The 27,828-nt window shown below is 42.8% G+C and overlaps 1 protein-coding gene across 5 annotated transcripts in view; it reads right to left on the bottom strand.

Annotated features, from left to right (window-relative positions):
* The window catches only part of LTBR (lymphotoxin beta receptor), a 244,841-nt gene that overhangs the window by 7,538 nt on the left and 209,475 nt on the right, over positions 1-27,828 (bottom strand). For 4 of the 5 annotated variants that reach the window (XM_075842989.1, XM_075842988.1, XM_075842986.1 and 1 more), the window contains 5 exons: positions 15,794-15,881; positions 5,991-6,110; positions 4,757-4,915; positions 2,824-2,922; positions 1,014-1,033 (listed from right to left, as the gene is read on the bottom strand). In XM_075842989.1, the coding sequence (XP_075699104.1) occupies positions 1,014-1,033; positions 2,824-2,922; positions 4,757-4,915; positions 5,991-6,110; positions 15,794-15,881 (486 nt within the window). Of the gene's footprint in view, positions 1-1,013; positions 1,034-2,823; positions 2,923-4,756; positions 4,916-5,990; positions 6,111-11,248; positions 11,392-15,793; positions 15,882-27,828 lie in introns of those variants that run through there. The other variant, XM_075842990.1, reaches the window with a different exon arrangement.

Genomic DNA, 27,828 nt, shown 5'->3' with positions numbered 1-27,828 from the left:
GCCGCTGACATCTCAGTAAGTTTGCAGGTGCCTCACAGATTCTGCCACTTTTTATTTTTTTTCATCTAGCCCCCACCATTGCTGAGATATCAGTGGCATTAGTTTTGGTGCCCAATATGCAAATAAGGCCTTTGACTGCCAAGTGGGCGGGTAACACCTGACACTTGATAAGAAGTAACCACCCACTTGACAGTCAAAGGTCTTATTTGCATATTAGACACCAGAACTAACGGCCCCGATATCTCAGGAATGGTGGGGGCTAGAAGAAAAGAATAAAAAAAAACAGAATCTGTGAGGCGCCTGCTGTCTAAATGAGATGCCAACGGCAGTTTTTTGGGCAGGTTACAGGTCCTATTTAAGGAAATATTCCATCATGTTTCATTTGCACATTTTGTAAGCCACAATTTTCCTACTTTGGGATCAACAGGGGAAAAAAAATACCATATAAAACGTCAGTGTGCCCTAAAAAAATAATAATTGCACATTAGGGAGCATACACATGCCCATATTATATAATACAGCATTGTACAGAAGCTCCAAACGACTGTGCACAGAATTGCGTGCGCCACCGTACAAACTTCATGCACATGGCTCTGCCGTATGTACCCCATATGTACTCCGTAAGGCGCTGTATGTTGGAGGATGCCTCCGTAATACGTTGCCTGATGGTATATGGCATAGCTCCGTGTGCCTCTGCATGAAATCGGAGGCATACAGAGGGGCAGTGGGGCCACATAGAAGGCTATAGGTACCCTATCATGGCTACATAATACCTGTAGTCCCATATATAGCACATGTGAGATCACCATGAGAATAACCTCATGAAAAACTCAGCTCTGCTACATCTTTAGAAAGAAACCATGCAGACCACGGATGGTATTTAGAAAAGGTCACCTCTGTACTACGACCCTTCTGTAGTTATCAGGATACGGACGAAAAATTAGATCTCTATCAAAATAATCACCAATCATAACACATCACAAGTATCAAGATCATGGAGGACGCCGTCTCACCTTGTTTTTTATCATGCGGCCTGGAAAAAAGAAAAAAAAGTGGAAGTCCGTGAAACAACGAAATACCAAAGATGGAACATTACACTATAATACACCGGCTACACAGACAGCTCAGGAGACACTATACCTGCCAAAAATCCCATTCTTGCGGGATTGTCCTACAAACCGAATGGTAAGAGGGGCAGAGATTATGCAAATTTAGATTAATAAAAGCGTTTCTGGCCGTTTTAGGGGCATTTCCAGCTGGAATGGAATTTCGGATTCAACTGTTAAGTATGGAACACTACACGCAATGAGGTCTAACACTACACGCAATGAGGTCTAACACTACACGCAATGAGGTCTTAACACTACACGCAATGAGGTCTAACACTACACGCAATGAGGTCTAACACTACACGCAATGAGGTCTAACACTACACGCAATGAGGTCTAACACTACACGCAATGAGGTCTAACACTACACGCAATGAGGTCTAACACTACACGCAATGAGGTCTAACACTACACGCAATGAGGTCTAACACTACACGCAATGAGGTCTTAACACTACACGCAATGAGGTCTAACACTACACGCAATGAGGTCTAACACTACACGCAATGAGGTCTAACACTACACGCAATGAGGTCTAACACTACACGCAATGAGGTCTAACACTACACGCAATGAGGTCTAACACTACACGCAATGAGGTCTAACACTACACGCAATGAGGTCTAACACTACACGCAATGAGGTCTACCACATACACGCATTATATGTCCGGACAGTGTGCTAACGTCTAAGAGTCTGTTCACATCAGTGTTCAGTTTCCGTTGATGGGTTCCGTCAGACCTTCCCTTCGGAGGAACCGATCAACGGCAAGGAAAATGGAAACCGAACGCTGATGTGAACACTTCCTAATATACATTCATCCAAATTCTGGATTTTTGGGATAACCATGAATCTCGTCCATGCTCTTTTGTTAGAGAGATTCTTCAGGGTGTAGTCCTCTTATGGGTGGCCATGATGTTCTTCATCCGTCTGCAATCCCGCTTCCTTTTCTAGAGGAGCCAAACCTAAACTTACAAGATCCAGGGAACGCTTGGGCGTTAGTCTAGTATACTGATGGGTTTACGAAAGCATTGGCAAGGGGAGACGGCTTGTTCCTGACCCTTGCAGGGCCCTCTGGCTTGGAGGGTTGTGGGATAGGTCAGGGGCTATCCTACTTTGTGCATTTTTTTATATGGCATGCTGCACTTTTTTGAACTTGGGTGGCAGAACGCGTGCACACAGACTTTCAATAAAAAAGACACAAAAAACCCTGGAAATGTCTCTTCCAGTCAAGGTTTTCCTATGTTCAGATGCATCTATTCTATGAAGTAGGATGAGATGTCCAGACTGTTCTCTTATACATCTCTATCATTATAGAACCAATCTGTACCTATTTCAGGATAAGACAATCCCCTTCCATTTGCCTTATTAAAGAATTTGGGCATCATAGAAGTGGGTCGCCATCTTGAATGCCCCATTAGCCGGATCAGAGGAGCGCTACCCAAAAGTCTGGAGCACCCGGCTCCCCAACTTATTAAAGTCTTGACCACTCAAATGAACGTCCGGCATGTAATACTACATATAGCCATTCACAACTGTTTGCCAGGGGTTCAGAAGCCGGATCTGCAGCGATCAGTTGATCGCCAGGCTAGCTTTATTTGAAAAATGGGTTGTCCTGGAAAGACAACCCCTTTAACATACATATAAGAGCCCACCCATGGCGGTAAAGCCCTTTCACCCCACAACAGATAGAAATACATAAGAATGTACGCACCAAAGTTCTTCAACAGCGGCGTTTTAGAACATATAACGAGCACAATAATTGTCACGATGAAAAGCGCTGCACCAACGATGATCCAGATGGATATCATGTCTGCAGAGAAAATAAAGTTAATGGTTTTTTTTTGGTCTTTAAAAGTTGTGTGCAGATGCTGTAACTGTAGTAAGATTAGACACTTAATGCGCTGTCTGTAGCTGAAGTGTCTCTGTAATCCAATCTCCTCACATGCAGTCATATGACTATGCCGCTGGTGTTTACCTCCTGCTTGTGTATACTGAATACGTGGTTCCCCTCTCCCCCCTCCCTGTAGTACAGGACAACACAAATCAAATGCCTCTTATCTTCACTGCTCCCTGCTCTGCTCTGGAGTCTGGAGGAATGGTGTTTCACATGCTTGACAGCAGATGGTGCAGAGTATAGCAGCAGAACAGCATGGGTGAGATAATTAAAAAAAACTACTTCTGAACTATGGTGGCATCACTTGGAGAGCATTTAGACACATCAGCGTCACCTATCAGCGTGAGGCTTTTTCCTAAAGACTGGATAAATATAGGTCAGCGTCAGAGGCTCCGTGTGTATCACTGTCACAAACCGATCAGGGGGGAGAACAATAGTGAAGCAGGGCGCCCTGTATGAAAGCCGCCGTGCCATGGAAGATATAATTGGCAGGTTTACCTGCTATTAATGAGCGCCATCACAGCGACTGTCAAACAGGTGCTCTCATTTATACAATGAACCTGCTCGCAAGTTGCCAAGTAATCTGTCTAAGTGTCTGTCTTCAGCCAGCATGGTCTCACGCAATGACGCCGGCTGAAGACTGATAGGCCAGCGTCAGAGGCTCAGTGGTAGCTCCGCCCATTAAGAATCGCTGGTGGCCAAACCCACTTGGCTAGTCAGCGGGACATTTTCATATTTGTAGCTAAATAAAGAGGGGTTCATAGCTCAGCAACGGGGGGACGCACAAGTACAGGTCAAGCACCGCTGGACTCTTAGACACAGCGGCTATTCGAGGATTCTAATAACTCACATTGTAGGACTTAGTGACAGGTCCACTTTAAAGCGGCTCAGTCAGGTCTCCAATCTGATAGGATAGAGGAGATGCTGAGATTTTTTCACATTTTCTTAATGCCCATTTTGCTAGAACAGTTTCTATCTCTTCAGATCCCGCTGGATCAGATTCGCTGTGCAGCTTGGAACTCGCAATTAATATTTATCAACCATTCTAGGCTGAATTTTTGGATCTCCGAGTGGTGAATTTTGAGTTCCACCAGTCAAGAGGTCCCTCCCTATGGAAATACTTCTTGCTATTATTGTGCTGCTGTTAGGACTAAGGGAAAACAGATAAACCTTAGAAATCTACACTTTTACAACCCACATAGTACCAACCCACATAGTACCACCATATAATGCTCAAATAATATGCAGCATCCATAGAATAGTCCCATAAAGAGCCCACATAGTACCGCCATATAGTGCCCACATAATACTCCAATGCAATCCCCAAATAATACCACCATACAGGTAGTTTGATCATGGGGTTCCCGTCCTCCGGGAGCCCCCTAGGAAACAGGGTCCCTAAACAATTCAAGAGATTACTGTGTAGAGGTATACGTTTAAATTACTAAGGTGTAATTATTCTGCCTGTATAAACGTTTAAAATAATTGTTTATTATCAAAATTATTAAAATTGGTAGGGCACTAAACAATTGCCCAGTTTGCCACTCCGTATAACTGCCTTGGGCCATTGTAGCACCCTCTAGTGGCGTGCTGAGCCAAATTAACTTTAAAGGAGTATTACTTTTATTTTTTTTTATTTTTTAATCCCATTCATTTAGTGGCTTGTTTATTCTGAGATTTTTGTTTAATACATTTTTGCCTTTTTTTAGTTTCACCTTGTTTAGATTTTGTAAGAGTTAAAAGATTTCACCTGGTGGACTCTCAGTTGGTTCAGGAACAGTGGGGATATGAGGTTCACAGATCTGACATAGGTCCAGTGCATCGTGCTGGGTACAGACATAACCGTCGGGACATCCACAGACTGTGGCCTGGGTGGCAGAACATGGTTCTTTCTCTACTAAATTCTGGCCTGCAAGAGAGAAGGATGGAAGAAGTGACACAGGGATAACTCAAACATTGGCTCAGGGAGGAGGACTGTTTAATTAAACATACAAAATCTTCTGTATTCACAAGGATTACCCAGACCTTCAAACTACAGACTGGAAAACATACATAGAAAGCAGCACAGAGGAATTAAAGGGAACACTCTAAGTGTCATATATCAACATAACGGCCTGTATGACATGTTAGATCTCATTGCAATGGTCAGAGGCACACTTGGAGGGGGGTTTCCTACTGCCTGGAAACCCCACTCAGCCAATTATGAGAAACTGTGTTAAGTAATAAAATTATTTCTGCCACCACAAGGGGGAGCTCACAGCATGCAGATTTGGTATAGAGTTCAATGCGAGCTCTTTAAAATTCTTATGCAGTCAGCTCCCCCTAGCGGTCAATGTGTACATCATGCTCCTGCCTTAAATCACCTTTATTAACCCCTGCACCGTCCCAATCCATTAGGAATATTGGTAACCAATAGTTGGTTGATTTGGGTACAGTCGGTATAATAGGGGGAGGGCATTTTGCAGTCTTTACTGTGGGCACCAATGCACTTGGAAACCCCCCATTCCCTAAAAATCCTGTGTTTGATGGTTGTAACAATTTGTTTACTTGCAACATATTAACTTCAAAAATTTGCTTCAGTTTTGGACAATCTTTAGTTATTTTTGGTGCAAATAAATATTGGAAGATGTAAGATATCTATGGCTCATAATCAACCAGTGAGGGAACTATAGAGTTAATATTTGACAATTTTACTACATTTTCTTTTTACTCTGTTTTGCAGGTTAGCAGGATTTTTATCACCATACATCTCTATAGGGGCTCAGTGCTCTGTTATTTTATTACAGGGCTCCAAATCCCAGCCTTTGTTTAACATGGCCATAGAGTTAAATGGTAAAATTCTGGCTATCTGCCCCCCCCCCCCCCCCCACTAGGGGGAGCTCACAGCATAGGGATTTATACAATGATCTGACCCCCTACAAAGATATATGGTGCAGTTTGGCTGTGGACCATGTAATGCTCTTGTGTCCTGTGGCATTTCTTACTGCATGGATAGCATCTTCTGCAGGTAGTGGCGTAGTTCCATTTTGCCGCGAAGGTCCCGTTGTCACACGGCAGGCACTGTGTGTCTGATAATAATGTACACCTTTCCTTCAGATAGTGGCCTGTGGAAAATACAGTAAATACTTAAAATACTAAGCTTTAAATAAGGTGGAGATAAAAAAAAAGCAGGTGAAGCTGAAAGCAAACATTCAAATTGCAAATATTATTATAAAAGTGCAGGTAAAAAAAACAAAATGGCAATAATGGTTCAGATTGTGCCAAATTTTTTCAAAATGGGGCACAGGGTATGATAATTTAGACATGTTAGAAACTCTTCTCTTCCTTCTGACACTTAATGGGTTATTTACTTTATTATTACTTCCCTTTGGTAACACAGCACAGCGCCCCCTTCCATCATTTCTCTTTGACAGCACAGCGCCCCCTTCGATCATTTCTCTTTGACAGCACAGCGCCTCCTTCCATTATTTCTCTTTGACAGCACAGCGCCCCCTTCCATTATTTCTCTTTGACAGCGCAGCGCCCCCTTCCATTATTTCTCTTTGGTAACACAGCGCAGCGCTCCCTTCCATTATTTCTCTTTGGTAACAGCGCAGCACTCCCTTCCATTATTTTCCTTTGGTAACACAGCACAGCACTCCCTTCCATTATTTCTATTTGGTAACACAGCACAGCGCCCCCTTCCATTATTTCTCTTTGGTAACACAGCGCAGCGCAGCGCCGCCTTCCATTATTTCTCTTTGGTAACACAGCGCAGCACCCCCTTCCATTATTTCTCTTTGGTAACCCAGTACAGAACTCCTGTCACAAAGGGTCTGTGGACCCACTGGGCCGCACCGCCTTGGCGGTAAGGCAGCTGGCCAACAGGGAGCAGGTGAATGTCTATAGTTCTATAGGTACCTGTGGCAGCTCAGATAGCAGCAGGGCAGGCTCGGCTGGGACTAGGTAGCAGGCGGTCGTCAGGTGAGGTGAAGTAAGTCAGACATGAATGCAGCACGGCACGACTTTGGCACAGCTCAGTGCTAGACCAGGAATGTATGGATTGCTAGGAACAGGAACTGGAAACAGGTACAGGGACTGGAACAGGAAACACACTAGGAAGCCATCACAGAACTAGGGGGCTGGAACCCTCTTATAGTCCAGGGTACTCACGGGTCAAAGTTCACCCATGAGGTCCGGTGCGCGCGCTGCCCCTTTAAGAGCGGGCACGAGCGTGCGCGCGCACTCTACGGGATCCGGCTGAGGTGAGTGGACGAGAGCGCTGGCGTCTCCTGAGGAGGAGGCTAGGGCCAGCGCTTGCCGACTTGTGGCTGCGGCTGTCAGGGGGAGCTTGGAGCTGACAGCCCGCAGCCACGGACATTACAGTATACCCCCTCTTAAGCCGACTCTTCTTGGAACCAGAGCAACAGAGAAACTTCTTCAAAAGAGTAGGGGCATTGAGGTTCTCCTCTGGCTCCCAGGACCTCTCTTAAGGACCAAACCCCCTCCAATCCACCAAATAAAAAGTCTTTCCTCTCACTCTCTTGGTGTCCAAGATCTCCTTGACCTCAAAGATGTCCGAGGGGCCGACAGCCAGACCTTAGTCCCAGGAAACCGAGGAGGCTTTCTTCTCCTTGTGCCAGCCTTTCGTTTCATGCGGTCCACTGCCATTAGGATGGAGAATCGAGTCTGCTGCCAGATCTGCTAAAAGTCTCTAAACGTGGAATCAGCTGCAGGTACCTCGGAAGTATCAGGCATCGGGAGAGGAATTTGTGGGTGCTGGCCGTAGACAATGCAGAACGGTGTATTCCTAGTAGACTCGCTGATGTGATTATTGTAGGAGAACTCTGCCCATGGGAGCAGCTGCACCCAGTCATCATGCTACTTGGAGATGAAGTGGCGTAGGTAGTTCTCCAAAATCTGATTGATCCTCTCGACCTGACCATTAGACTGAGGATGGTAGGCAGAGGAAAAGTCCAACTTCACGCCAAGAAGTCCGCAGAGGGCTCTCCAGAACCTCGAGGTAAACTGAACCCCCCGATTAGATACAATATGCTGCGGCAAGCCGTGCAGGCGGAAGATGTGTTGGATAAATAACTTGGCCAACTGAGGAGCAGAAGGAAGACCGGTCAGAGGAACGAAGTGGGCCATATTCGAAAATTGGTCCACCACCACCCAGACAGCACTGCATCCAGCAGAGAGAGGCAGGTCCGTGATAAAGTTCATCGCTATATGCTGCCAGGGAGCATTGGGCACAGGCAATGGATGGAGCAGACCAGCAGGTCTGGAGTGGGTGGCCTTGTTGGCTGCACATACAGCACAGGAAGAAACTAAATCCACAATATCCTTGGGCAGTGTGGGCCACCAGAAATGACAAGCAATAAAATCCCGGGTCTTACGTAACCCCGCATTACCTGCCAGTCTAGAGTGTCCCCAGCGGAGGATTCTTCCATGATCAGCCAGGCGCACAAAAGTCCTCCCTGGAGGAATGTCCCCAATTTGCAGGGGACTGACCGAGACAATGCTAGACAGATCGATAAGCTTCTGTGGACTCTCAATGGTGTCTTCTGTCTCGAAAGACCTGGACAAGGCATCGGCCCTCACATTCTTGTCAGCCGGGCGATAATGGAGCTCGAACTAAAACCTAGTAAAGAACAGTGACCACCTGGCCTGACGAGGGTTCAGCCGTTGGGCCGTCTGGAGGTAGGTCAGGGTTCTTGTGGGCCGTAAAAATCAAGATCGGATGAGCTGCGCCCTCTAGTAGATGTCTCCACTCCTCCAGAGCCAATTTGATGGCCAGTAACTTCCGATCCCCAATCGAGTAGTTGCATTCTGCGGAAGAGAAGAGCTTGGAAAAGTATCCACATACCCTTGACTTGCCCTTGGGACCTCTCTTGAACAGGAGTGCACCAGCACTGATAGAGGATGCGTCCACCTCCATCGAGAACTGCAGAGAGACATCCGGATGATGGAGGATAGATGCTGACGTGAAGGGACTCTTCAGGCTATTGAATGCGGACTGTGCTTCGGGAGTCGACACCTTGGCGTTCATACCCTTCTTAGTATGGTTAGAGATGGGAGAAGTCAGTGAGGAGAAGTTCGGAATAAACTGCCTGTAAAAGTTAGAAAATCCCAGAAAGCGCTGTATGGCCCTCAAGCCTTGAGGACGTGGCCACTCCAGGACAGACTTTACCTTTTCAGGATCCATCTCGAGACCACGATTCGAGACGATGTAGCCCAGGAAGCGTAGAGCATCATTGTCAAATAAGCACTTCTCCAACATTGCATACAGACGATTCTCCCTTAACCGTAGGAGAAACTGACGGACATGTCTCTGGTGCGTCATAGGATCTGGGGAGAAAATCAAGATGTCGTCAAGGTAGACTACAACACAAACATAGAGGAGGTCACGGAAAATGTCATTCACAAACTCCTGGAAGACCGCAGGTGAATTACACAGGCTGAAGGGCACCATCAGACAAAAATGTCCTAGCATACAGGCTGAAGTGGATCTGGCATTGATTAAGACAACCACGACAGGTACTTGCTTCTCCATCATAGCGGTCAGGAAGTGGCAAAGAAACATGTGGGTCAATACTGCCAAGGGGTGTAGACTGAGGATCCACATTGCCAGGAGGTGTAGTAGGAGGAACAGCAGCTTGTGCCTCCTGCCGACGTGCAAGAATGTTCAACGCCTGGAGGAGTTGGTCCTGTCGAGAACGGAGGTCCAGCATATCCACTCGCATCTCCTGTGACGTCGTCATAGTCCTGAATCCACCAGCGGGGTCCATGGCCTGAGCGTATTGTCACGAAGTGTCTGTGGACACACTGGGCCGCACCGCCTTGGCGGTAAGGCAGCTGGCCAACAGGGAGCAGGTGAATGTCTATAGTTCTATAGGTACCTGTGGCAGCTCAGATAGCAGCAGGGCAGGCTCGGCTGGGACTAGGTAGCAGGCGGACGTCAGGCGAGGTGAAGCAGGTCAGACGTGGATGCAGCACGGCACGACTTTGGCACAGCTCAGTGCTAGACCAGGAATGTATGTATTGCTAGGAACAGGAACTGGAAACAGGTATAGGTACAGGGACTGGAACAGGAAACACACCAGGAGGCCATCACATAGACAAACTAGGGAACACAATAACGCTCAGGCATAGAACTAGGGGGCTGGACCCCTCTTATAGTCCAGGGTACTCACGGGTCAAAGTTCATCCATGAGGTCCGATGCGCGCGCTGCCCCTTTGAGAGCGGGCACGAACGTGCGCGCGCACCCTACGGGATCCGGCTGAGGTGAGTGGAATCGAGCGCTGGCATCTCCTGAGGAGGAGGCTGGGGCCAGCGCTTGCCGACTCGTGGCTGCGGCTGTCAGGGGGAGCTTGGAGCTGACAGCTCGCAGCCACGGACATTACAGTATCCCCCCTCTGTCAGCTCCAACCTCCCCCTAACAGCCCGCAGCCACGGACATTACAACTCCCTTCCATTACTTTCCTTTGGTGACACAGTACAGCGCCCCCTTCCATTATTTATGTTTGGTGACACAGTACAGCGCCCCCTTCCATTATTTCTATTTGGTAACACAGCACAGCGCCCCCTTCCATTATTTCTATTTGGTTACACAGTACAGCACTCCCTTCCATTATTTCTCTTTGGTGACACAGCACAGCGCCCCCTTCCTTTATTTCTTTTTAATTACACAGCACAGCGCTCCCTTCCATTATTTCTCTTTAGTGACACAGCACAGCGCCCCCTTCCTTTATTTATTTTCAATTACACAGTACTTCTTATCTAGTGATAATCGATAAGTTTTAGGCTGGATTCACACGAGCATGTTCAGTCCGTAAAGGACGGAACGTATTTCGGCCGCAAGTCCCAGACCGAACACAGTGCAGGGAGCCGGGCTCCTAGCATCATAGTTATGTACGACGCTAGGAGTCCCTGCCTCGCTGTGGGACATCTGTCCCGTACTGTAATCATGTTTTCAGTACGGGACAGTAGTTCCACAGCGAGGCAGGGACTCCTAGCGTCGTACATAACTATGATGCTAGGAGCCCGGCTCCCTGCAGTGTGTTCGGTCTGGGACTTGCGTCCTAAATACGTTCCGTCCTTTCGGACCGAGATGCTCGTGTGAACCCAGCCATAGTGTATTTTCACACAGAGCGCTACAGGTGCAGGAGGTTGCCAGTCCACTAATGTGCCACAAAAATTGCAAAATTATGTATTTACGGTATACGCATTTTTGATGTTTTTTTTTTGCTGCACCATTACCTCTGTGAGTGAGTCTAACATAAATGATCTGTATCCATTTTTTACAATTTGCAATAATTGCTGCCATCCTAGCAATATGCCATCACTTCTTCTCCTAGGGAAATTCCTTTAAGAATTAAATGTCTATTCAGCGCTGATTGTATCTAAATGAGTAGACAAGAAAGGTTACACTCGTGTAATGGTAAAATGGTGAGGAATGGACAGACAATACAAGACTTAACATTTATGAACATAAAACTGGAAAACCCCCTTTAGTGAGGAAATGTTTTGTAATGACCTTATAATTAGCGTTTAAGAAGAATATAGGATTTCCAGCATATGGTGCCCTCCTCGCAAGGTCACAACTACCAAGATAGCAGGTATAGCAGCTGCTATGGCGTCCGAGAACTAAGGGGACCCATTTGCTGTGATGTCACTGTGTGCATCGTGACTTGTATGCATTATTCCTGTGCTATGATATCATTGTGTGCATTATCCCTGTACTGTAACATCATTGTGTGCATTATTCTTATGTTGTGACATCAATGTTTGCATTATTCCAGTGTTGTAACTTTTATTGGGTAAATTATGATTGTACTTTGAAAGTACTTTGTGACGTATTTCTATGCTGTGGCATCCATGTGTGGATTATCCCTGTTCTGTAACATCGCTGTGTGCATTATCCATGTACGGTGACATCATTGTCTCCATTATCCCTATACTGTCAACCCTATGTGTGCACTGCCCATGTACTGTGACATTACTGTGTGCATTATCCCTATACTGTACACATTTGCAGAAATTCTGTGCTGTAACTTCACTGAGTAGACTATCATTGTACTGTGACATCACTGTGCGCATGGACTGTGACACCACTTTGTGTACTGTCCAGATACTGTAACATCACTGTGTGTACTATGTGACATCACTGTATGCAGTATGTGTTGTGACATTACCATGCACATTATTTCACTACTGTGACATCACCGTGTGCATGATTTATGTGCTGTAAGTTTGTAGAGTTAGTTATTCCTTTACTGTGACATCACCAAGCATATTATCTGTATGCTAAGACATCTCTGTGTGCTTTATCCCTGAACTTTGACTACTTTGTGTATTAACCCTTTGCATTAGGGTAAAACACAAGACAGTGTAATGTTCTGAATTTGCTGCTGATACTGATCTATGTGCATAGGGAAAAATGTATCAATTACAAAAGGCATCAAGGAGCAAGATGGAGAGGAGCTGCCCATTGGTGACATCTCCCGGAGTCTGGCACTTTACACTCTGACACAAGGGGCATGTGCCCTCGGGCCTCCACCACCACCCCCTTGACTACCTAGGAGGCCTCCACCACCACCCCCTTGACTACCTAGGAGGCCTCCACCACCACCACCTTGACTACCTAGGAGGCCTCCACCACCACCCCCTTGACTACCTAGGAGGCCTCCACCACCACCCCCTTGACTACCTAGGAGGCCTCCACCACCACCACCTTGACTACCTAGGAGGCCTCCACCACCCACCCTCTCTGACAAGGTTAAGTCTTCAGAACCAGTTATTAAAATCACAGACTAATCAGGAGAACTTTGGCCCTTTCGGTTCTCTCTGTCGCCATACACCTTGTGGACTGCCGGCTAATTTTAGTTTGTGGGCTACCATGCCTCCTATTCTCATTAGTCACTGGCTATATGGGTACTATATACACTGCTCATCTCTGGGATTTTCACCTTTCAAGAAAACTGGGGTCTCCTAATGGTTGTTCAGGGATTTTATCCATTAGGTGGTGGCACAAGGCCAGCCATGTGTGTGGCTCTCTCTATTGAAGCCTTAGGGAGTCGCTGGCTCAGCTGTCTCCATAACTCCCGTGGACTTTAGTGGAAAGTACCACTTCTATATATGATTGCAATACAGGGTCACGTGGGATAGGAGACCCCACCAATGTATTTGCTATGGGGCCTCCACCAACCTTAATCCTGCCCTAGCCCCTACCCATTGTATAAGACATTACTTGCCTTTAAGAGGAACGGCCCTTTCAAAAAAACTTTTGACATATCATAGTGACATGTCAAAAGTTCAGTTGTCGTCCAGGTGCTGAGACCTCCACTGATCGCTTAAAAGGAGGAGCAGAAGCGCTCACCTGAGCAATGTCGACTCTCATTGGCTCGACGGGGTTAGATGAATACGAGTTCATAGACCATCTAACCCCACCTCTTCGTGGAGAGACGATCACGCCCGAATGGGCACAGCGTTTGAATCAGCACTTCTGCCCCTTAATTCTAGGGATTGGTTGGGTCTGAGCACCCGGACCTCCACCATTCAAAACTTCTGACAGGTCTCCATATGTTAAAAGTTTTATGAAAGGGCAATTGCAAAAAAAACAACAACAAGACACTGCCTATACTAGACCGCCCTCTGATTAAATCATGACAGATTTCCTTGTAAGAGAATGAGGCTGAGCTGCAATACCAGAAACAGCCAATGGACAAGAGTGGCGCTGTTTCTGGAAAAAACGGTACAATCTAATTTCTAAGTTCTGATTTTGCCACATCTATTCTTTCCTCTTATCTAATCAATTACCGGAGAATCTAGCAGACTGTTAACGGCAACGGTCATACCTACAACAGGTGCAGCTCCTCCTGTGTACACATTGGAGATAAATAAAAACTAAACGAACATTATGAAGTTGTCGATACTGACATTACTGAACAGTAATGAGGACCTGACCTTTGCCACAATGTTGTGTATAATTGCGCATGGTCTGATTCAGCAATCTGTTACTCACTGCCTCTTTCTCAGGAACTCTCGATGGTTTCTAGAACTGTAGCTAACGTGCCCTTCATAAAGTAGAAGTGAAGATTTCCTCTTTCGGAGTAGGAAGTAAGAATTCTTTGGCTTGGCACGTTTCCTACTTCGGCTGTTGTAATACGTCAAGTTTTTTGTGCTGTTGTCATATGGGTATTGCTCACATTATAGAAATTCTGAGATTAGCCAAAATTTGCTCTAAGGGGAAGGGTAACCCCCACCTCCCTCCCTTATGAGTATACCAGAAAAATGCTCCATCATCACATTACTGTCATACTATACAAAACATCAGGTACATGCGATTGTCCTTTTACTTAGTATTTAATTGCCCCCCCATCCCCTTATCAGCAAACTCTAAAGATGCAGCAGAAATTCGGATAACTTCCTCCATCTGCTACATCACCCATGAACTATTAACAGGATCCCGCAGAGACATATATAGATTCGAGGGTCCTTATAGCAAGGTTAAAAATGTGGACCCATTATGGTGCTGGGTTTTGCCACCTTGGCCAGAAGGGTCTGGCGTCCCCCATTGCTCTTTCCATGACCCTACGGCCAACAATGCTTCAGTTCCTCTTTAGACGGGAGTCCTTAATAGGTACTCGGCAACCAATAACAGAGACGATGGGACCCACCAAATCTTGGCCCCCTCTCTCTAAGGGCCCCTTATCAGCAGCATGGTCAGCTTCTATAACATGTATGTCCTTGGGATCCTGCATGGCTTCGGACACCTGTTCTTAGACAGATCATATGTTCCTAAAGGAGATGTATGATATTAGAACAAAGGGGTCTGTTTTTTGAAGAAGGAGTGCCTCTCTTGTCCATTGACTCTGTCTGGTACTGTAGCTATTATAATTCAAGTGATTATGTAGTTTTAACTAATACTTATTACCTGGGGTAATTCTCCTCCCGCAGAGCGCCGGAGATCCGGCATTGGGAAACCGGTTAGGCAGCTGCCAAATGCATCTGGCAAATATCAGACATATTGTTTACCCAACACCCAGGGACATTGGGACTGCTCTCATACACATTAGATTGTCATCAGATCTAGTCGGCATCAGCGGATCGAGTGTAAGATTGGAGAGAGAAGGAACATATTTTATTTTGACCAGGAACCTTCTACAACCATGATTCACTCCCGGTCATGACCGAAAATTGAAGCAGCTCTTGGAAGTTACAGATTCTCCTTATGGAGAGCCAACCTGTAGGGAGACTTAAGGGCAATGCTCCCTGGGAAAAGTATTCAAAATAGCTCTGCTCCTCCTCTGTCTCTCTAGTGCCACCTATAGATGACTACCTTGTAGGATCGGATTGCTTTCAGGTTGGTCTAGGAGTAATATGTAGCTGTGCCAATACGTTTATCCATATAGTGTATGTACAATTACAGAAAAAAACGAAATGGGAAAAGTCAAGATTTCCGGAGAAACTATTCATATGAAATGAGATATAGATAGATATGAGAAAGATAGATAGATAGATAGATAGATAGATAGATAGATAGATAGATAGATATGAGAAAGATAGATAGATAGATAGATAGATAGATAGATAGATAGATAGATAGATAGATAGATAGATAGATAGATAGATAGATAGATAGATAGATATGAGATAGATAAATTTAAATTGTTAAATGTTAAAATAAAAGAAAATAATTATACACATAAAATGACTAGAGATATATCAAGTAAAAAAAATATAAACAAAAAATTTCAAATCATCAGAGATCCAACGAGACAAGTATATTGTACAATATCTCACCTGGTGGACACCGGGAACAGCACTTGTTGATTCCTTCATTTGTGTACTGAATTTTACTGCAGGAAACTTGCTTTTCCCGTGCGACAATCTGAGTAAAAAAAAAATACTCACATTAGGACATTGGATTATAATCAGATTTTGGGGTTTGTACATTAGAGTGGAATAATCTAGAACTCATTGATAGTAGATTATGGCTACAGTGACCACCCTCCACCTCTACGCACCTAGATTTTCCCTGCTCCTCTGTCCCATGGTCAAAACATGTGCGGGGTCCTCCTTGGAAGGAGGAAAATAGAAGCTGATACTGCCACAATATTGACTGAATAATAATACCACAGTAGTACCAAATAACTACCATAAAGTGCTCACGTAATACTGCCATACAATGCTCGCATAATAGCGCCATACTATGCAAACAGAACAGCGCCATGAAGTGACTACATAATATTGCTATATAATACATTGTACACAAAACAATGCCATACAGTGCCCAAATAACAGTGCTATGTAGTAATAAAAAAAATACCACAATATAGTGCCAAAATAATGTCACAGCTGGCACCAAGAGGTAGGATCATAAACCATCAGGGATAAAGATTAGAGCGGTCCATGCATGGTAAGGAAAGGGTGGTAGGGGTCCTTAAAAGGTGAAAAGTATGGGGCAGTTTCCAGTAATCCAACCAGAGTCCTGCCAGTGTGTATTCCTGATAAAACTGTATGGAGCCGCAGCACGTATGCTCGATTGCCACTCTATACAAACTAGGACCCCTGTACTAGTTATCGTGGGGGGTCTCCGTGATCAAACATTTAACACTGTTCTTTGTTGGAATGAATATGGCTTAGCTATAGGACAACATTCTACCTGGTTTTGTTGACTGCCATTTTTCCATACCCGCCAAGCTATTGGAGGGGTACATTACCTGTTTTTATTGGTCTGTACCTTTAAAATCAAAAGGTTGCTATTTTTAGGAGAACTATGGCTGGCACTATGGTGACAGCGGCTAAAAGTTGTGTAAACTCGTTAGCAAGGGTACTTCAACTGGAAAAGTGGGGACATTGGCAGTATCTTATGGGTTCATGCTGTTTCAGGGGTGTAGCTCTCGGGAGAGGAAGCAGATGCACATTGGCCTTGAGGGGGCTCAAAGGCCCAACTGCCACACAAAAAAAAGACACCTATGTTATATATAGCGCATGGTATATGGGGACCCTGTTACATATTTAGCATTGAGGGCCCAGGAGCTTCAAGTTACCCCTCTGCACTGGTTGTCTTTTGGTATAGGGGCGCTGAGCACTGTGGCTCGCCTTATTATTGGGCTCTTATTTCAGAATGTTGGAGGGTGTGAACAGAAAAGTATCTAAAAACTATACAAAATCATTTGCATCTAGTGCGACTTAAAAGCCCATACCCCCTGTGTATGACACAACCGGAAATTGTATCTGCGGGTCACTTGAATTGGACTGAGCTGTAGAGAGCTGCAGTACCAAAAACAGCCACTACAAAAATGTACAGTGCTGTGCCTAGTATACAATAAAGGGGACGAGGTGCTGACTGGTGCAAGATGGCCCCTTCACTCTGATTAGTAGGGTTGCCAAGAGTTGGACCCCCACCGGTCTGAAATTGATAGCCTAAGGATAGACAATCAATATCAAACTCCTGGAAAATTCCTTTAAGGCCCAAAATAAGCCGATCCTTAAAGAGGTTATCCAGGATTTTTTAAAAGTCTACAGCAGGTCAGGTAATGCCATAACATAAAAAAAATAGCAGATACCCCGTAAACTGGCCCCCGCTTTTGCGTTGAGGTCTTATTTTTTGCTTTTCCGGTCCTGGAAGCTCTGGCATCGGTCACGTGTCGCTCATCGGCCATGTGCCACTGTAGACAATGGCTGGCCTCAACGGTCAAGTGCCACTCATGGCAGCATCTCCAGAGGCCAGATATTGGCTGTAGTGGCACATGACCGATGAACGGCACGTGACCGATTCCAGAGCTTCCGTGACCGAAGCAGCGGCGAACTGGATCTATGCTAAAGCGGGGGGCACTTCAGGGGGTGAGTATCTGCTGCAGTCCCGGATAATCCCTTTGAGGGGTTGAAAATGCACAAAAACTTTTATGGTCACTGACAAAATATGTTCACACGGCTTAGCAAAATATGTCTGAAAATACGGAGCTGTTTTCAGGCGTAAACAGCTCCTGATTTTCAGACGTTTTTGTAACAACTCGCGTTTTTCGCTGCGTATTTTACGGACGTTATTGGAGTTGTTTTTCAATGGAGTCAATAAAAAACAGCTCCAAAAACGTCCCAAGAAGTGACATGCAATTCTTTTTCGCGGGCGCCTTTTTAGGCACCGTCGTTTGACCGCGACGCGTAAAATAACACCTTGTGGGAACAGAACACCATAAAACCCATTGAAAGCAATGGGCAGATGTTTGTAGGCGTAATGGAGCCGTTTTTTCAGGCGTAACGCCTCGTAAAACGCCCGAATTACATCTGAAAACACTGCGTGTGAACAATACCCAAAGAGTCTTAGAATTGACGACACTTCTTTACATATATTGTTGTATTCAGATATAAAAAAGAGGTTGAGTCCCTACTTTTACTTTTGATTCTCCCATTGTTGTATATTCCTTGGGCATTGTTAGTTTGCACCCTTTACAGTCTTATTGGTATAATCTATTGGGTGGTGCCCACTAACTCTTTTGCATATTGTATGTGGTTGCATGCAAATATTTTACACCCAAAACATAAAAAATGCCCGCAGTGTTCTGGGTGTGGCAGAACAACGAGACTTAAACAATCATAAGAAAGAGGAAAGAAAATGATTGTACATGGAGCAAGACAAATCTGCAAAAGGGAGGTGAGTGATACATTGTTTAACCCCTTGGTGACCAGCCTATTTCAGGCCCTAGTGACCAAGCTATTTTTTTCGTCTCAGTCTCATTCAAAGAACTCTAACTTTTTTTATTTTTCCATCTACACCGCTGTATGAGGACTCGTTTTTTGCGGGATTAGTTGTACTTTTGGGTTACATAAAAAATTTTGGGTTACTAATGGGTTACATAACATTTTTTTAAATTAACTTTTATTACGTTTTTTTGGGGGGAATAGAAAAAAACCCTGAAATTCCACCATTGTTCTATGCGTTTTAAATTGACGCCGTTTACTGTGCGGCGTAAATAACACATTACCTTTATTCTATGGGTCGGTGCGATTACGACGATACCACATATCTAGAGGTTTTTTATGTTTTACGACTTTTGCACACTTGAACTAAAATTATTTGTTTTTGCATCGTCGCTTTCCAAGAGCCGTCATTTCTTTATTTTTCCGTCAACGTAGTGATTTTTTGGGCTTTTTTTTTTACGATTTAATTACATATTAACTTTATTTTTTACACTTTTACTAAATAAAACCAAATTTTTATGGAAAAAAAATAATTTTTTTACAGTCAGTTTTATTAATAATTTTTATTTCACATGTATTACTTATTTTTTTAGTCCCACTAGGGGACTTTGCTATGGGATCTTCAGATCGCTGCTATAATGCTCTGGTATACTTCGTATACCAAAGCATTATTGCCTGTCAGTGTAAATCTGCCATGGCACCCCATCGGATGCCCGCAATTGCATTTGCGTGCCGCCGATGGGTGAGAGAGGGTGCTCCCTCCTACTGTAAACAAGTTAAATGGTGCTATCGCTATTGATTGTGGCATTTAACGGGTTAAACGGCCGCGATCTAAGTAAACTTCGATCGCTGGAGCAGGAGTCCGGCTGTCATCAGACAGTCGAGCCACGGCTCCAGCCTGCACGGGACACCCGTACAGGGCTAAGACTGGGCCGCCGTGAAAAGGCAGCGGCCTAGCCTAAGGCCCCTAAGTGACCGCTGTGAAAAGACGTATTGGTGGTCAATAAGGGGTTCCCCAGATTGGTGGCCTATGCTATCAAAATACCACCAGGACCCCCACCGTTCAATGAAGTATGGTCCATGCTCCATATACTGTAAGTAGACATGTCTGGTACTACAGCTCATCCCATTCTCTTGTAGGGTCCCCACGATCAAACATTGCTGGCCTGGAGAACCCCTTTAATAAAATTACAGAGTAATGGAAATAGAAAGTATGGATCCGCAATATGTGAGGAGGACACCATATGTGGTGAAGGGTGTGGGGCTGAAGACACCTTCTCACACTTTGGCCCTAAAAGTGGTTCAGAACTGGAGCCATGCCCCTGCTGCTCAGTCTCTAGCAAATTGCACCAACACCTTAGAGCCGTTACACTAAAAAAATACAAGACTGTATATAGCCATTGCGACCTCCCACCACCACCGCATCACTGACCAAGCTAATACCCCTAGGGAGTGAAAGACCTAAACCGGGAGCCATCTAAGTGCAAGTGCAAGTGTATGGTGCTGGTCTGGCCTAGAGGTACAGCAACCCATCTAACTGCCCTGCAGTGCCCAGCACACCCCACAACATACTGTCACGAAGGGTGCATGGACCCACTGGGCCGTAGCGCCTTAACGGTATGGCAGTTGGCCAACAGGACACAGGTCAAAGTCTATAGTTCGTATAGGTGAACCTGTGGTAGCTTCAGACAGTAGCAAGACAGGCTCGGATGGGACTAGGCAGCAGGCAGGCACCAGGCGTGGTGAAGCAGGACAGACGAGGTACTCAGCGCAGCACAACTCCAACTGAATATGGCACTTGGACCAGGATAACACGGGATACAAGTTACAGGTAGCAGGAAAGGGGAACACTGGGAACTGGAGACACTTAGGGGACCATATGCAGAGACAAATTTGGGTAATGACAAAAATGCTCACACAATGCAGGGAGGGGCAGAGCCCTTCTTATAGTCCAGGGTGATCTGGGAGCAATCAGCTCAATCTCACACATTTGTACGCTCTGGCCCCTTAAGCCTGGACTGGTCTTGCGAGCGCACCCTAGTGGTCACTGCAGAACAGAACGGCCGCATGTGCAGACATCTCTGGAGAGAAGGGCGTTGACAGGATGGGAGGAGTTCGTGGACGTTACACATACTAGTCAGCAATCTACTAGTCCTGTGAAGGAACCCCCTCTAAAATTGGCCTAATTTAGTGATATGGATCATTATCATCTGATGTGACTCCTGGTCAGACATCCCATTGAACACTACAGTCAGACTCTTTTGAGCCTGAAATGGCAGATAACAGGGAACACTAGATTGTATTCTACTACACAGCAAATGGAATTGGGGTTACTGTTCCTTTAAATATTCTTGTTGGACTGGTTGGAGAATATGTTTAGTTTAGATATCTGATACTTGCTGAAAATGAGATGAGGGGGTCCCGGACACTTCTGCTTATGTATACATTAGGACAGGAAGGAAACATCCAACTTGTCCGATCTAAAGATGGCAGCAGCAGGGGTAGTATAACTCCTCACATGTATCTCAGGGATCTGGTTCTGCACGTCGTAAACACAGTTATTTTTGTGGCGCACATAAATAGTAACGGCTGTAATAAATACGGTGCTTCATATTTTTCACGTCATATATTCTGTCACTGATATTTTGATATATGATCCCTACTAGGAATAGTTTATACATGTAGTTGTCAGATAATGCTGGGAGTTGTAGTTTTAAAACAGCTGTAGAGACGCAGGTTGGAGACCAAGGTCTGAAATAGTTAATAAAATTCTTCTGCAAGAAGTGATCCCTGTAGGGACAGCCAGCTCATACGAAGTCGTGTTAATGACTTTAATGGATTCCAGTTATCTAGAAATTCCCCAACCATATTCTATGACTCTGAATATAATGCAAAAACAAAAAGCAAAGGAAGATTTCCAGAAACATATGACTTTATTCCCCTCCAAAACCCCCTATACCCCACAGCTTCCCACATCCCATTACATCTCATATCAAACCTGCTGGAGACTTTTAATATTGTTACATAGAAATTAAAATATAAATTTACATTAATTCTTCACCTAGGTAGAGCCCATGTAAGGTCCCTACACTAACAGTGCATACTATATTAGTGTACATAGGGGGCAGTATTATAGTAGTTATATTCTTGTATATAGGGAGCAGTATTATAGTAGTTATAATCTTGTATATAGGGGGCAGTATTATAGTAGTTATATTCTTGAATATAGGGGGCAGTATTATAGTAGTTATATTCTTGTATATAGGGGGCAGTATTATAGTAGTTATATTCTTGTATATAGGGGCAGTATTATAGTAGTTATATTCTTGTATATAGGGAGCAGTATCATAGTAGTTATATTCCTGTATATAGGGGCAGTATTATAGTAGTTATATTCTTGTATATAGGGGCAGTATTATAGTAGTTATATTCTTGTATATAGGGAGCAGTATTATAGTAGTTATATTCTTGTATATAGGGGCAGTATTATAGTAGTTATATTCTTGTATATAGGGGAAGTATTATAGTAGTTATATTCTTGTATATAGGAGTAGTATTATAGTAGTTATATTCTTGTATATAGGGAGCAGTATTATAGTAGTTATATTCTTGTATATAGGAGGCAGTATTATAGTAGTTATATTCTTGTATATAGGGGGCAGTATTATAGTAGTTATATTCTTGTATATAGGAGCAGTATTATAGTAGTTATATTCTTGTATATAGGGGCAGTATTATAGTAGTTATATTCTTGTATATAGGAGGCAGTATTATAGTAGTTATATTCTTGTATATAGGGGCAGTATTATAGTAGTTCTATTCTTGTATATAGGGACAGTATTATAGTAGTTCTATTCTTGTACATAGGGGGCAGTATTATAGTAGTTATATTCTTGTATATAGGGGGCAGTATTATAGTAGTTATATTCTTGTATATAGGAGCAGTATTATAGTAGTTATATTCTTGTATATAGGGGCAGTATTATAGTAGTTATATTCTTGTATATAGGAGGCAGTATTATAGTAGTTATATTCTTGTATATAGGGGCAGTATTATAGTAGTTCTATTCTTGTATATAGGGACAGTATTATAGTAGTTCTATTCTTGTACATAGGGGGCAGTATTATAGTAGTTATATTCTTGTATATAGGAGCAGTATTTTAGTAGTTATATTCTTGTATATAGGGGGCAGTATTATAGTAGTTATATTCTTGTATATAGGGGCAGTATTATAATAGTTATATTCTTGTATATTGGGGGCAGTATTATAGTAGTTATATTCTTGTATATAGGGGCAGTATTATAGTAGTTATATTCTTGTATATAGGGGCAGTATCATAGTAGTTATATTCTTGTATATAAGAGGCAGTATTATAGTAGTTATAGTCTTATATATAGGAGGCAGTATTATAGTATATTCTTGTATATACGGAGCAGTATTATAGTAGTTATATTCTTGTATATACAGAGCAGTATTATAGTAGTTATAGTCTTGTATATAGGGGGCAGTATTATAGTATATTCTTGTATATAGGGGCAGTATTATAGTAGTTATATTCTTGTATATAGGGACAGTATTATAGTAGTTCTATTCTTGTACATAGGGGGCAGTATTATAGTAGTTCTATTCTTGTATATAGGGGCAGTATTATAGTAGTTATATTCTTGTATATAGGGGCAGTATCATAGTAGTTATATTCTTGTATATAGGGGGCAGTATTATAGTAGTTATATTCTTGTATATAAGAGGCAGTATTATAGTAGTTATAGTCTTATATATAGGAGGCAGTATTATAGTATATTCTTGTATATACGGAGCAGTATTATAGTAGTTATATTCTTGTATATACAGAGCAGTATTATAGTAGTTATAGTCTTGTATATAGGGGGCAGTATTATAGTATATTCTTGTATATAGGGGCAGTATTATAGTAGTTATATTCTTGTATATACAGAGCAGTATTATAGTAGTTATATTCTTGTATATAGGAGGCAGTATTAGGGCATGCCCTCACGTGGCGGAATTCCTCCGCAACTGTCCGCATCAATACCGCACCTAATCCGGGTTGCGGATTACGGCTGCGGATCTGCCCAAAATGTGCAGTAAATTGATGCGGACTAGCTGCTGCGGACTGCGGTAAAAGTGCTTCCCTTCTCTCTATTATCAATGCAGGATAGAGAGAAGGGACAGCACTTTCCCTAGTGAAAGTAAACGAATTTCATACTTACCGGCCGTTGTCTTGGTGACGCGTCCCTCTTTTGGCATCCAGCTCGACCTCCCTGGATGACGCGGCAGTCCATGTGACCGCTGCAGCCTGTGATTGGCTGCAGCCGTCACTTAGACTGAAACGTCATCCTGGGAAGCCGGACTGGAGACAGAAGCAGGGAGTTCTCGGTAAGTATGAACTTCTATTTTTTTTACAGGTTGCTGTATATTGGGATCGGTAGTCACTGTCCAGGGTGCAGAAACAGTTACTGCCGATTGCTTAACTCTTTCAGCACCCTGGACAGTGACTATTTACTGACGTCTCCTAGCAACGCTCCCGTAATTCCGGGAGCCCCATTGACTTCCTCAGTCTGGCTGTAGACCTAGAAATACATAGGTCCAGCCAGAATGAAGAAATGTCATGTTAAAAAAGCAAAACGCATCCACACCACACATAACATGTGCATGACAGCTGCGGACTTCATTGCGGAATTTAGAATCTCCATTGAAGTCAATGGAGAAATTCCGCCATGAGTCCGCCACTGCTCCGCAACAGACAGAGCATGCTGCGGACACCAAATTCCGCTCCGCAGCCTATGCTCCGCAGCGGAATTTTACGCATCGTCTAAACGAACACTTCTAAATATAAGTGGAAGTCAATGGAGAAACGGCTCCGCTGCGGATTAACGCTGCGGAGTGTCCGCAGCGGAATTCAAGTGAAATTCCGCCACGTGTGAACCCAGCCTTATAGTAGTTATATTCTTGTATATAGGAGCAGTATTATAGGAGTTATATTCTTGTATATAGGGGCAGTATTATAGTAGTTATATTCTTGTATATAGGAGCAGTATTATAGTAGTTATATTCTTGTATATAGGAGCAGTATTATAGTAGTTATATTCTTGTACATAGGAGCAGTATTATAGTAGTTCTCTTCTTGTATATAGGAGCAGTATTATAGTAGTTATATTCTTGTATATAGGAGCAGTATTATAGGAGTTATATTCTTGTATATAGGGGCAGTATTATAGTAGTTATATTCTTGCATATAGGGGCAGTATTATAGTAGTTATATTCTAGTATATAGGGGGCAGTATTATAGTAGTTATATTCTTGTATATAGGGGGCAGTATTATAGTAGTTATATTTTTGTGTATAGGGGCAGTATTATAGTAGTTATATTCTTGTATATAGGGGCAGTATTATAGTAGTTATATTCTTGTATATAGGGGCAGTATTATAGTAGTTATATTCCTGTATATAGGAGGCAGTATTATAGTAGTTCTATTCTTGTATATAGGGGCAGTATTATAGTAGTTATATTCTTGTATATAGGGGTAGTATTATAGTAGTTATATTCTTGTATATAGGGGGCAGTATTATAGTAGTTATATTCTTGTATATAGGGGCAGTATTATAGTAGTTATATTTTTGTATATAGGAGCAGTATTATAGTAGTTATATTCTTGTATATAGGGAGCAGTATTATAGTAGTTATATTCCTGTATATAGGAGGCAGTATTATAGTAGTTATATTTTTGTATATAGGAGCAGTATTATAGTAGTTATATTCTTGTATATAGGGAGCAGTATTATAGTAGTTATATTCTTGTATATAGGGGGCAGTATTATAGTAGTTATATTCTTGTATATAGGGGCAGTATTATAGTAGTTCTATTCTTGTACATAGGGGGCAGTATTATAGTAGTTATATTCTTGTATGTAGGGGCAGTATTATAGTAGTTATATTCTTGTATATAGGGGCAGTATTATAGTAGTTATATTCTTGTATATAGGGGGCAGTATTATAGTAGTTATATTTTTGTGTATAGGGGCAGTATTATAGTAGTTATATTCTTGTATATAGGGGCAGTATTATAGTAGTTATATTCTTGTATATAGGGGCAGTATTATAGTAGTTATATTCCTGTATATAGGAGGCAGTATTATAGTAGTTCTATTCTTGTATATAGGGGCAGTATTATAGTAGTTATATTCTTGTATATAGGGGTAGTATTATAGTAGTTATATTCTTGTATATAGGGGGCAGTATTATAGTAGTTATATTCTTGTATATAGGGGCAGTATTATAGTAGTTATATTTTTGTATATAGGAGCAGTATTATAGTAGTTATATTCTTGTATATAGGGAGCAGTATTATAGTAGTTATATTCTTGTATATAGGAGGCAGTATTATAGTAGTTAAATTCTTCTATATAGGGGGCAGTATTATAGTAGTTATATTCTTGTATATAGGGGCAGTATTATAGTAGTTCTATTCTTGTACATAGGGGGCAGTATTATAGTAGTTATATTCTTGTATGTAGGGGCAGTATTATAGTAGTTATATTCTTGTATATAGGGGCAGTATTATAGTAGTTATATTCTTGTATATAGGAGCAGTATGATAGTAGTTATAGCCTTGTATATAGGGGGCAGTATTATAGTAGTTATATTCTTGTATATAGGAGGCAGTATTATAGTAGTTATATTCTTGTATACAGGAGCAGTATGATAGTAGTTATAGCCTTGTATATAGGGGGCAGTATTATAGTAGTTATATTCTTGTATATAGGAGGCAGTATTATAGTAGTTATATTCTTGTATATAGGAGGCAGTATTATAGTAGTTATATTCTTGTATATAGGAGGCAGTATTATAGTAGTTCTATTCTTGTATATAGGGGGCAGTATTATAGTAGTTATATTATTGTACATAGGGAGCAGTATTATAGTAGTTATATTCTTGTATATAGGAGCAGTATAATAGTAGTTATATTCTTGTATATAGGGGGCAGTATTATAGTAGTTATATTCTTGTATATAGGGGGGCAGTATTATAATAGTTATATTCTTGTATATAGGGGCAGTATTATATTAGTTATATTCTTGTATATAGGGGGCAGTATTATAGTAGTTATATTCTTGTATATAGGAGGCAGTATTATAATAGTTATATTCTTGTACATAGGGGGCAGTATTATAGTAGTTATATTCTTGTATATAGGAGCAGTATTATAGTAGTTATATTCTTGTATATAGGGGGGCAGTATTATAATAGTTATATTCTTGTATATAGGGGGCAGTATTATATTAGTTATATTCTTGTATATAGGGGGCAGTATTATAATAGTTATATTCTTGTATATAGGGGCAGTATTATAGTAGTTATATTCCTGTATATAGGAGCAGTATTATAGTAGTTCTGTTCTTGTATATAGGGAGCAGTATAATAGTAGTTCCATTACATAGGGGCAGTTTTATAGTAATTACACTATATGACCAAAGTATGCGGACACATAGCCATTACACCTACAGTATGTAGGAGCTTGTTGGACATCTCATTCCAAAAACATGGGCATTAATACAAAGTTGGGCCCACTTTTGCAGCTATAATAGTCTCCACACTTCTTGGAAGGCTTTCAACAACATTTGTAATTGAGCATGTGGGAATTTCTGCCGATTCACCTCTGAAGCCAATGCTTGACATTGTGCATGGTGATTTTAGACTTGTGTGCAGCGACCATAGAAACCCAATTAATAACGCTCTGAACGCACAGTTCTGGTACTCATGTCACTTCAAAAGATTTTTATATGTCACTCGCTTTATTACTTGGTCCCGCTTTGTGAGTTTGCACGGTCTACCGCTTTGTTACTCCTAGACGCTTCCAATTCACAGTAATAACACTAAGGGTATGTTCACACGAGGTCATTACGTCCGTAATTGACGGACGTATTTCGGCCGCAAGTACCGGACCGAACACAGTGCAGGGAGCCGGGCTCCTAGCATCATAGTTATGTACGATGCTAGGAGTCCCTGCCTCGCTGCCGGACAACTGTCCCGTACTGTAATCATGTTTTCAGTACGGGACAGTTGTCCTGCAGCGAGGCAGGGACTCCTGGCACGTACATAACTATGATGCTAGG

Source organism: Rhinoderma darwinii, chromosome 11 (assembly GCF_050947455.1).
Source record: "Rhinoderma darwinii isolate aRhiDar2 chromosome 11, aRhiDar2.hap1, whole genome shotgun sequence".
In the NCBI taxonomy this organism is placed as follows: domain Eukaryota; kingdom Metazoa; phylum Chordata; class Amphibia; order Anura; family Rhinodermatidae; genus Rhinoderma; species Rhinoderma darwinii.
This window is presented reverse-complemented; position numbering and strand designations above follow the sequence as displayed.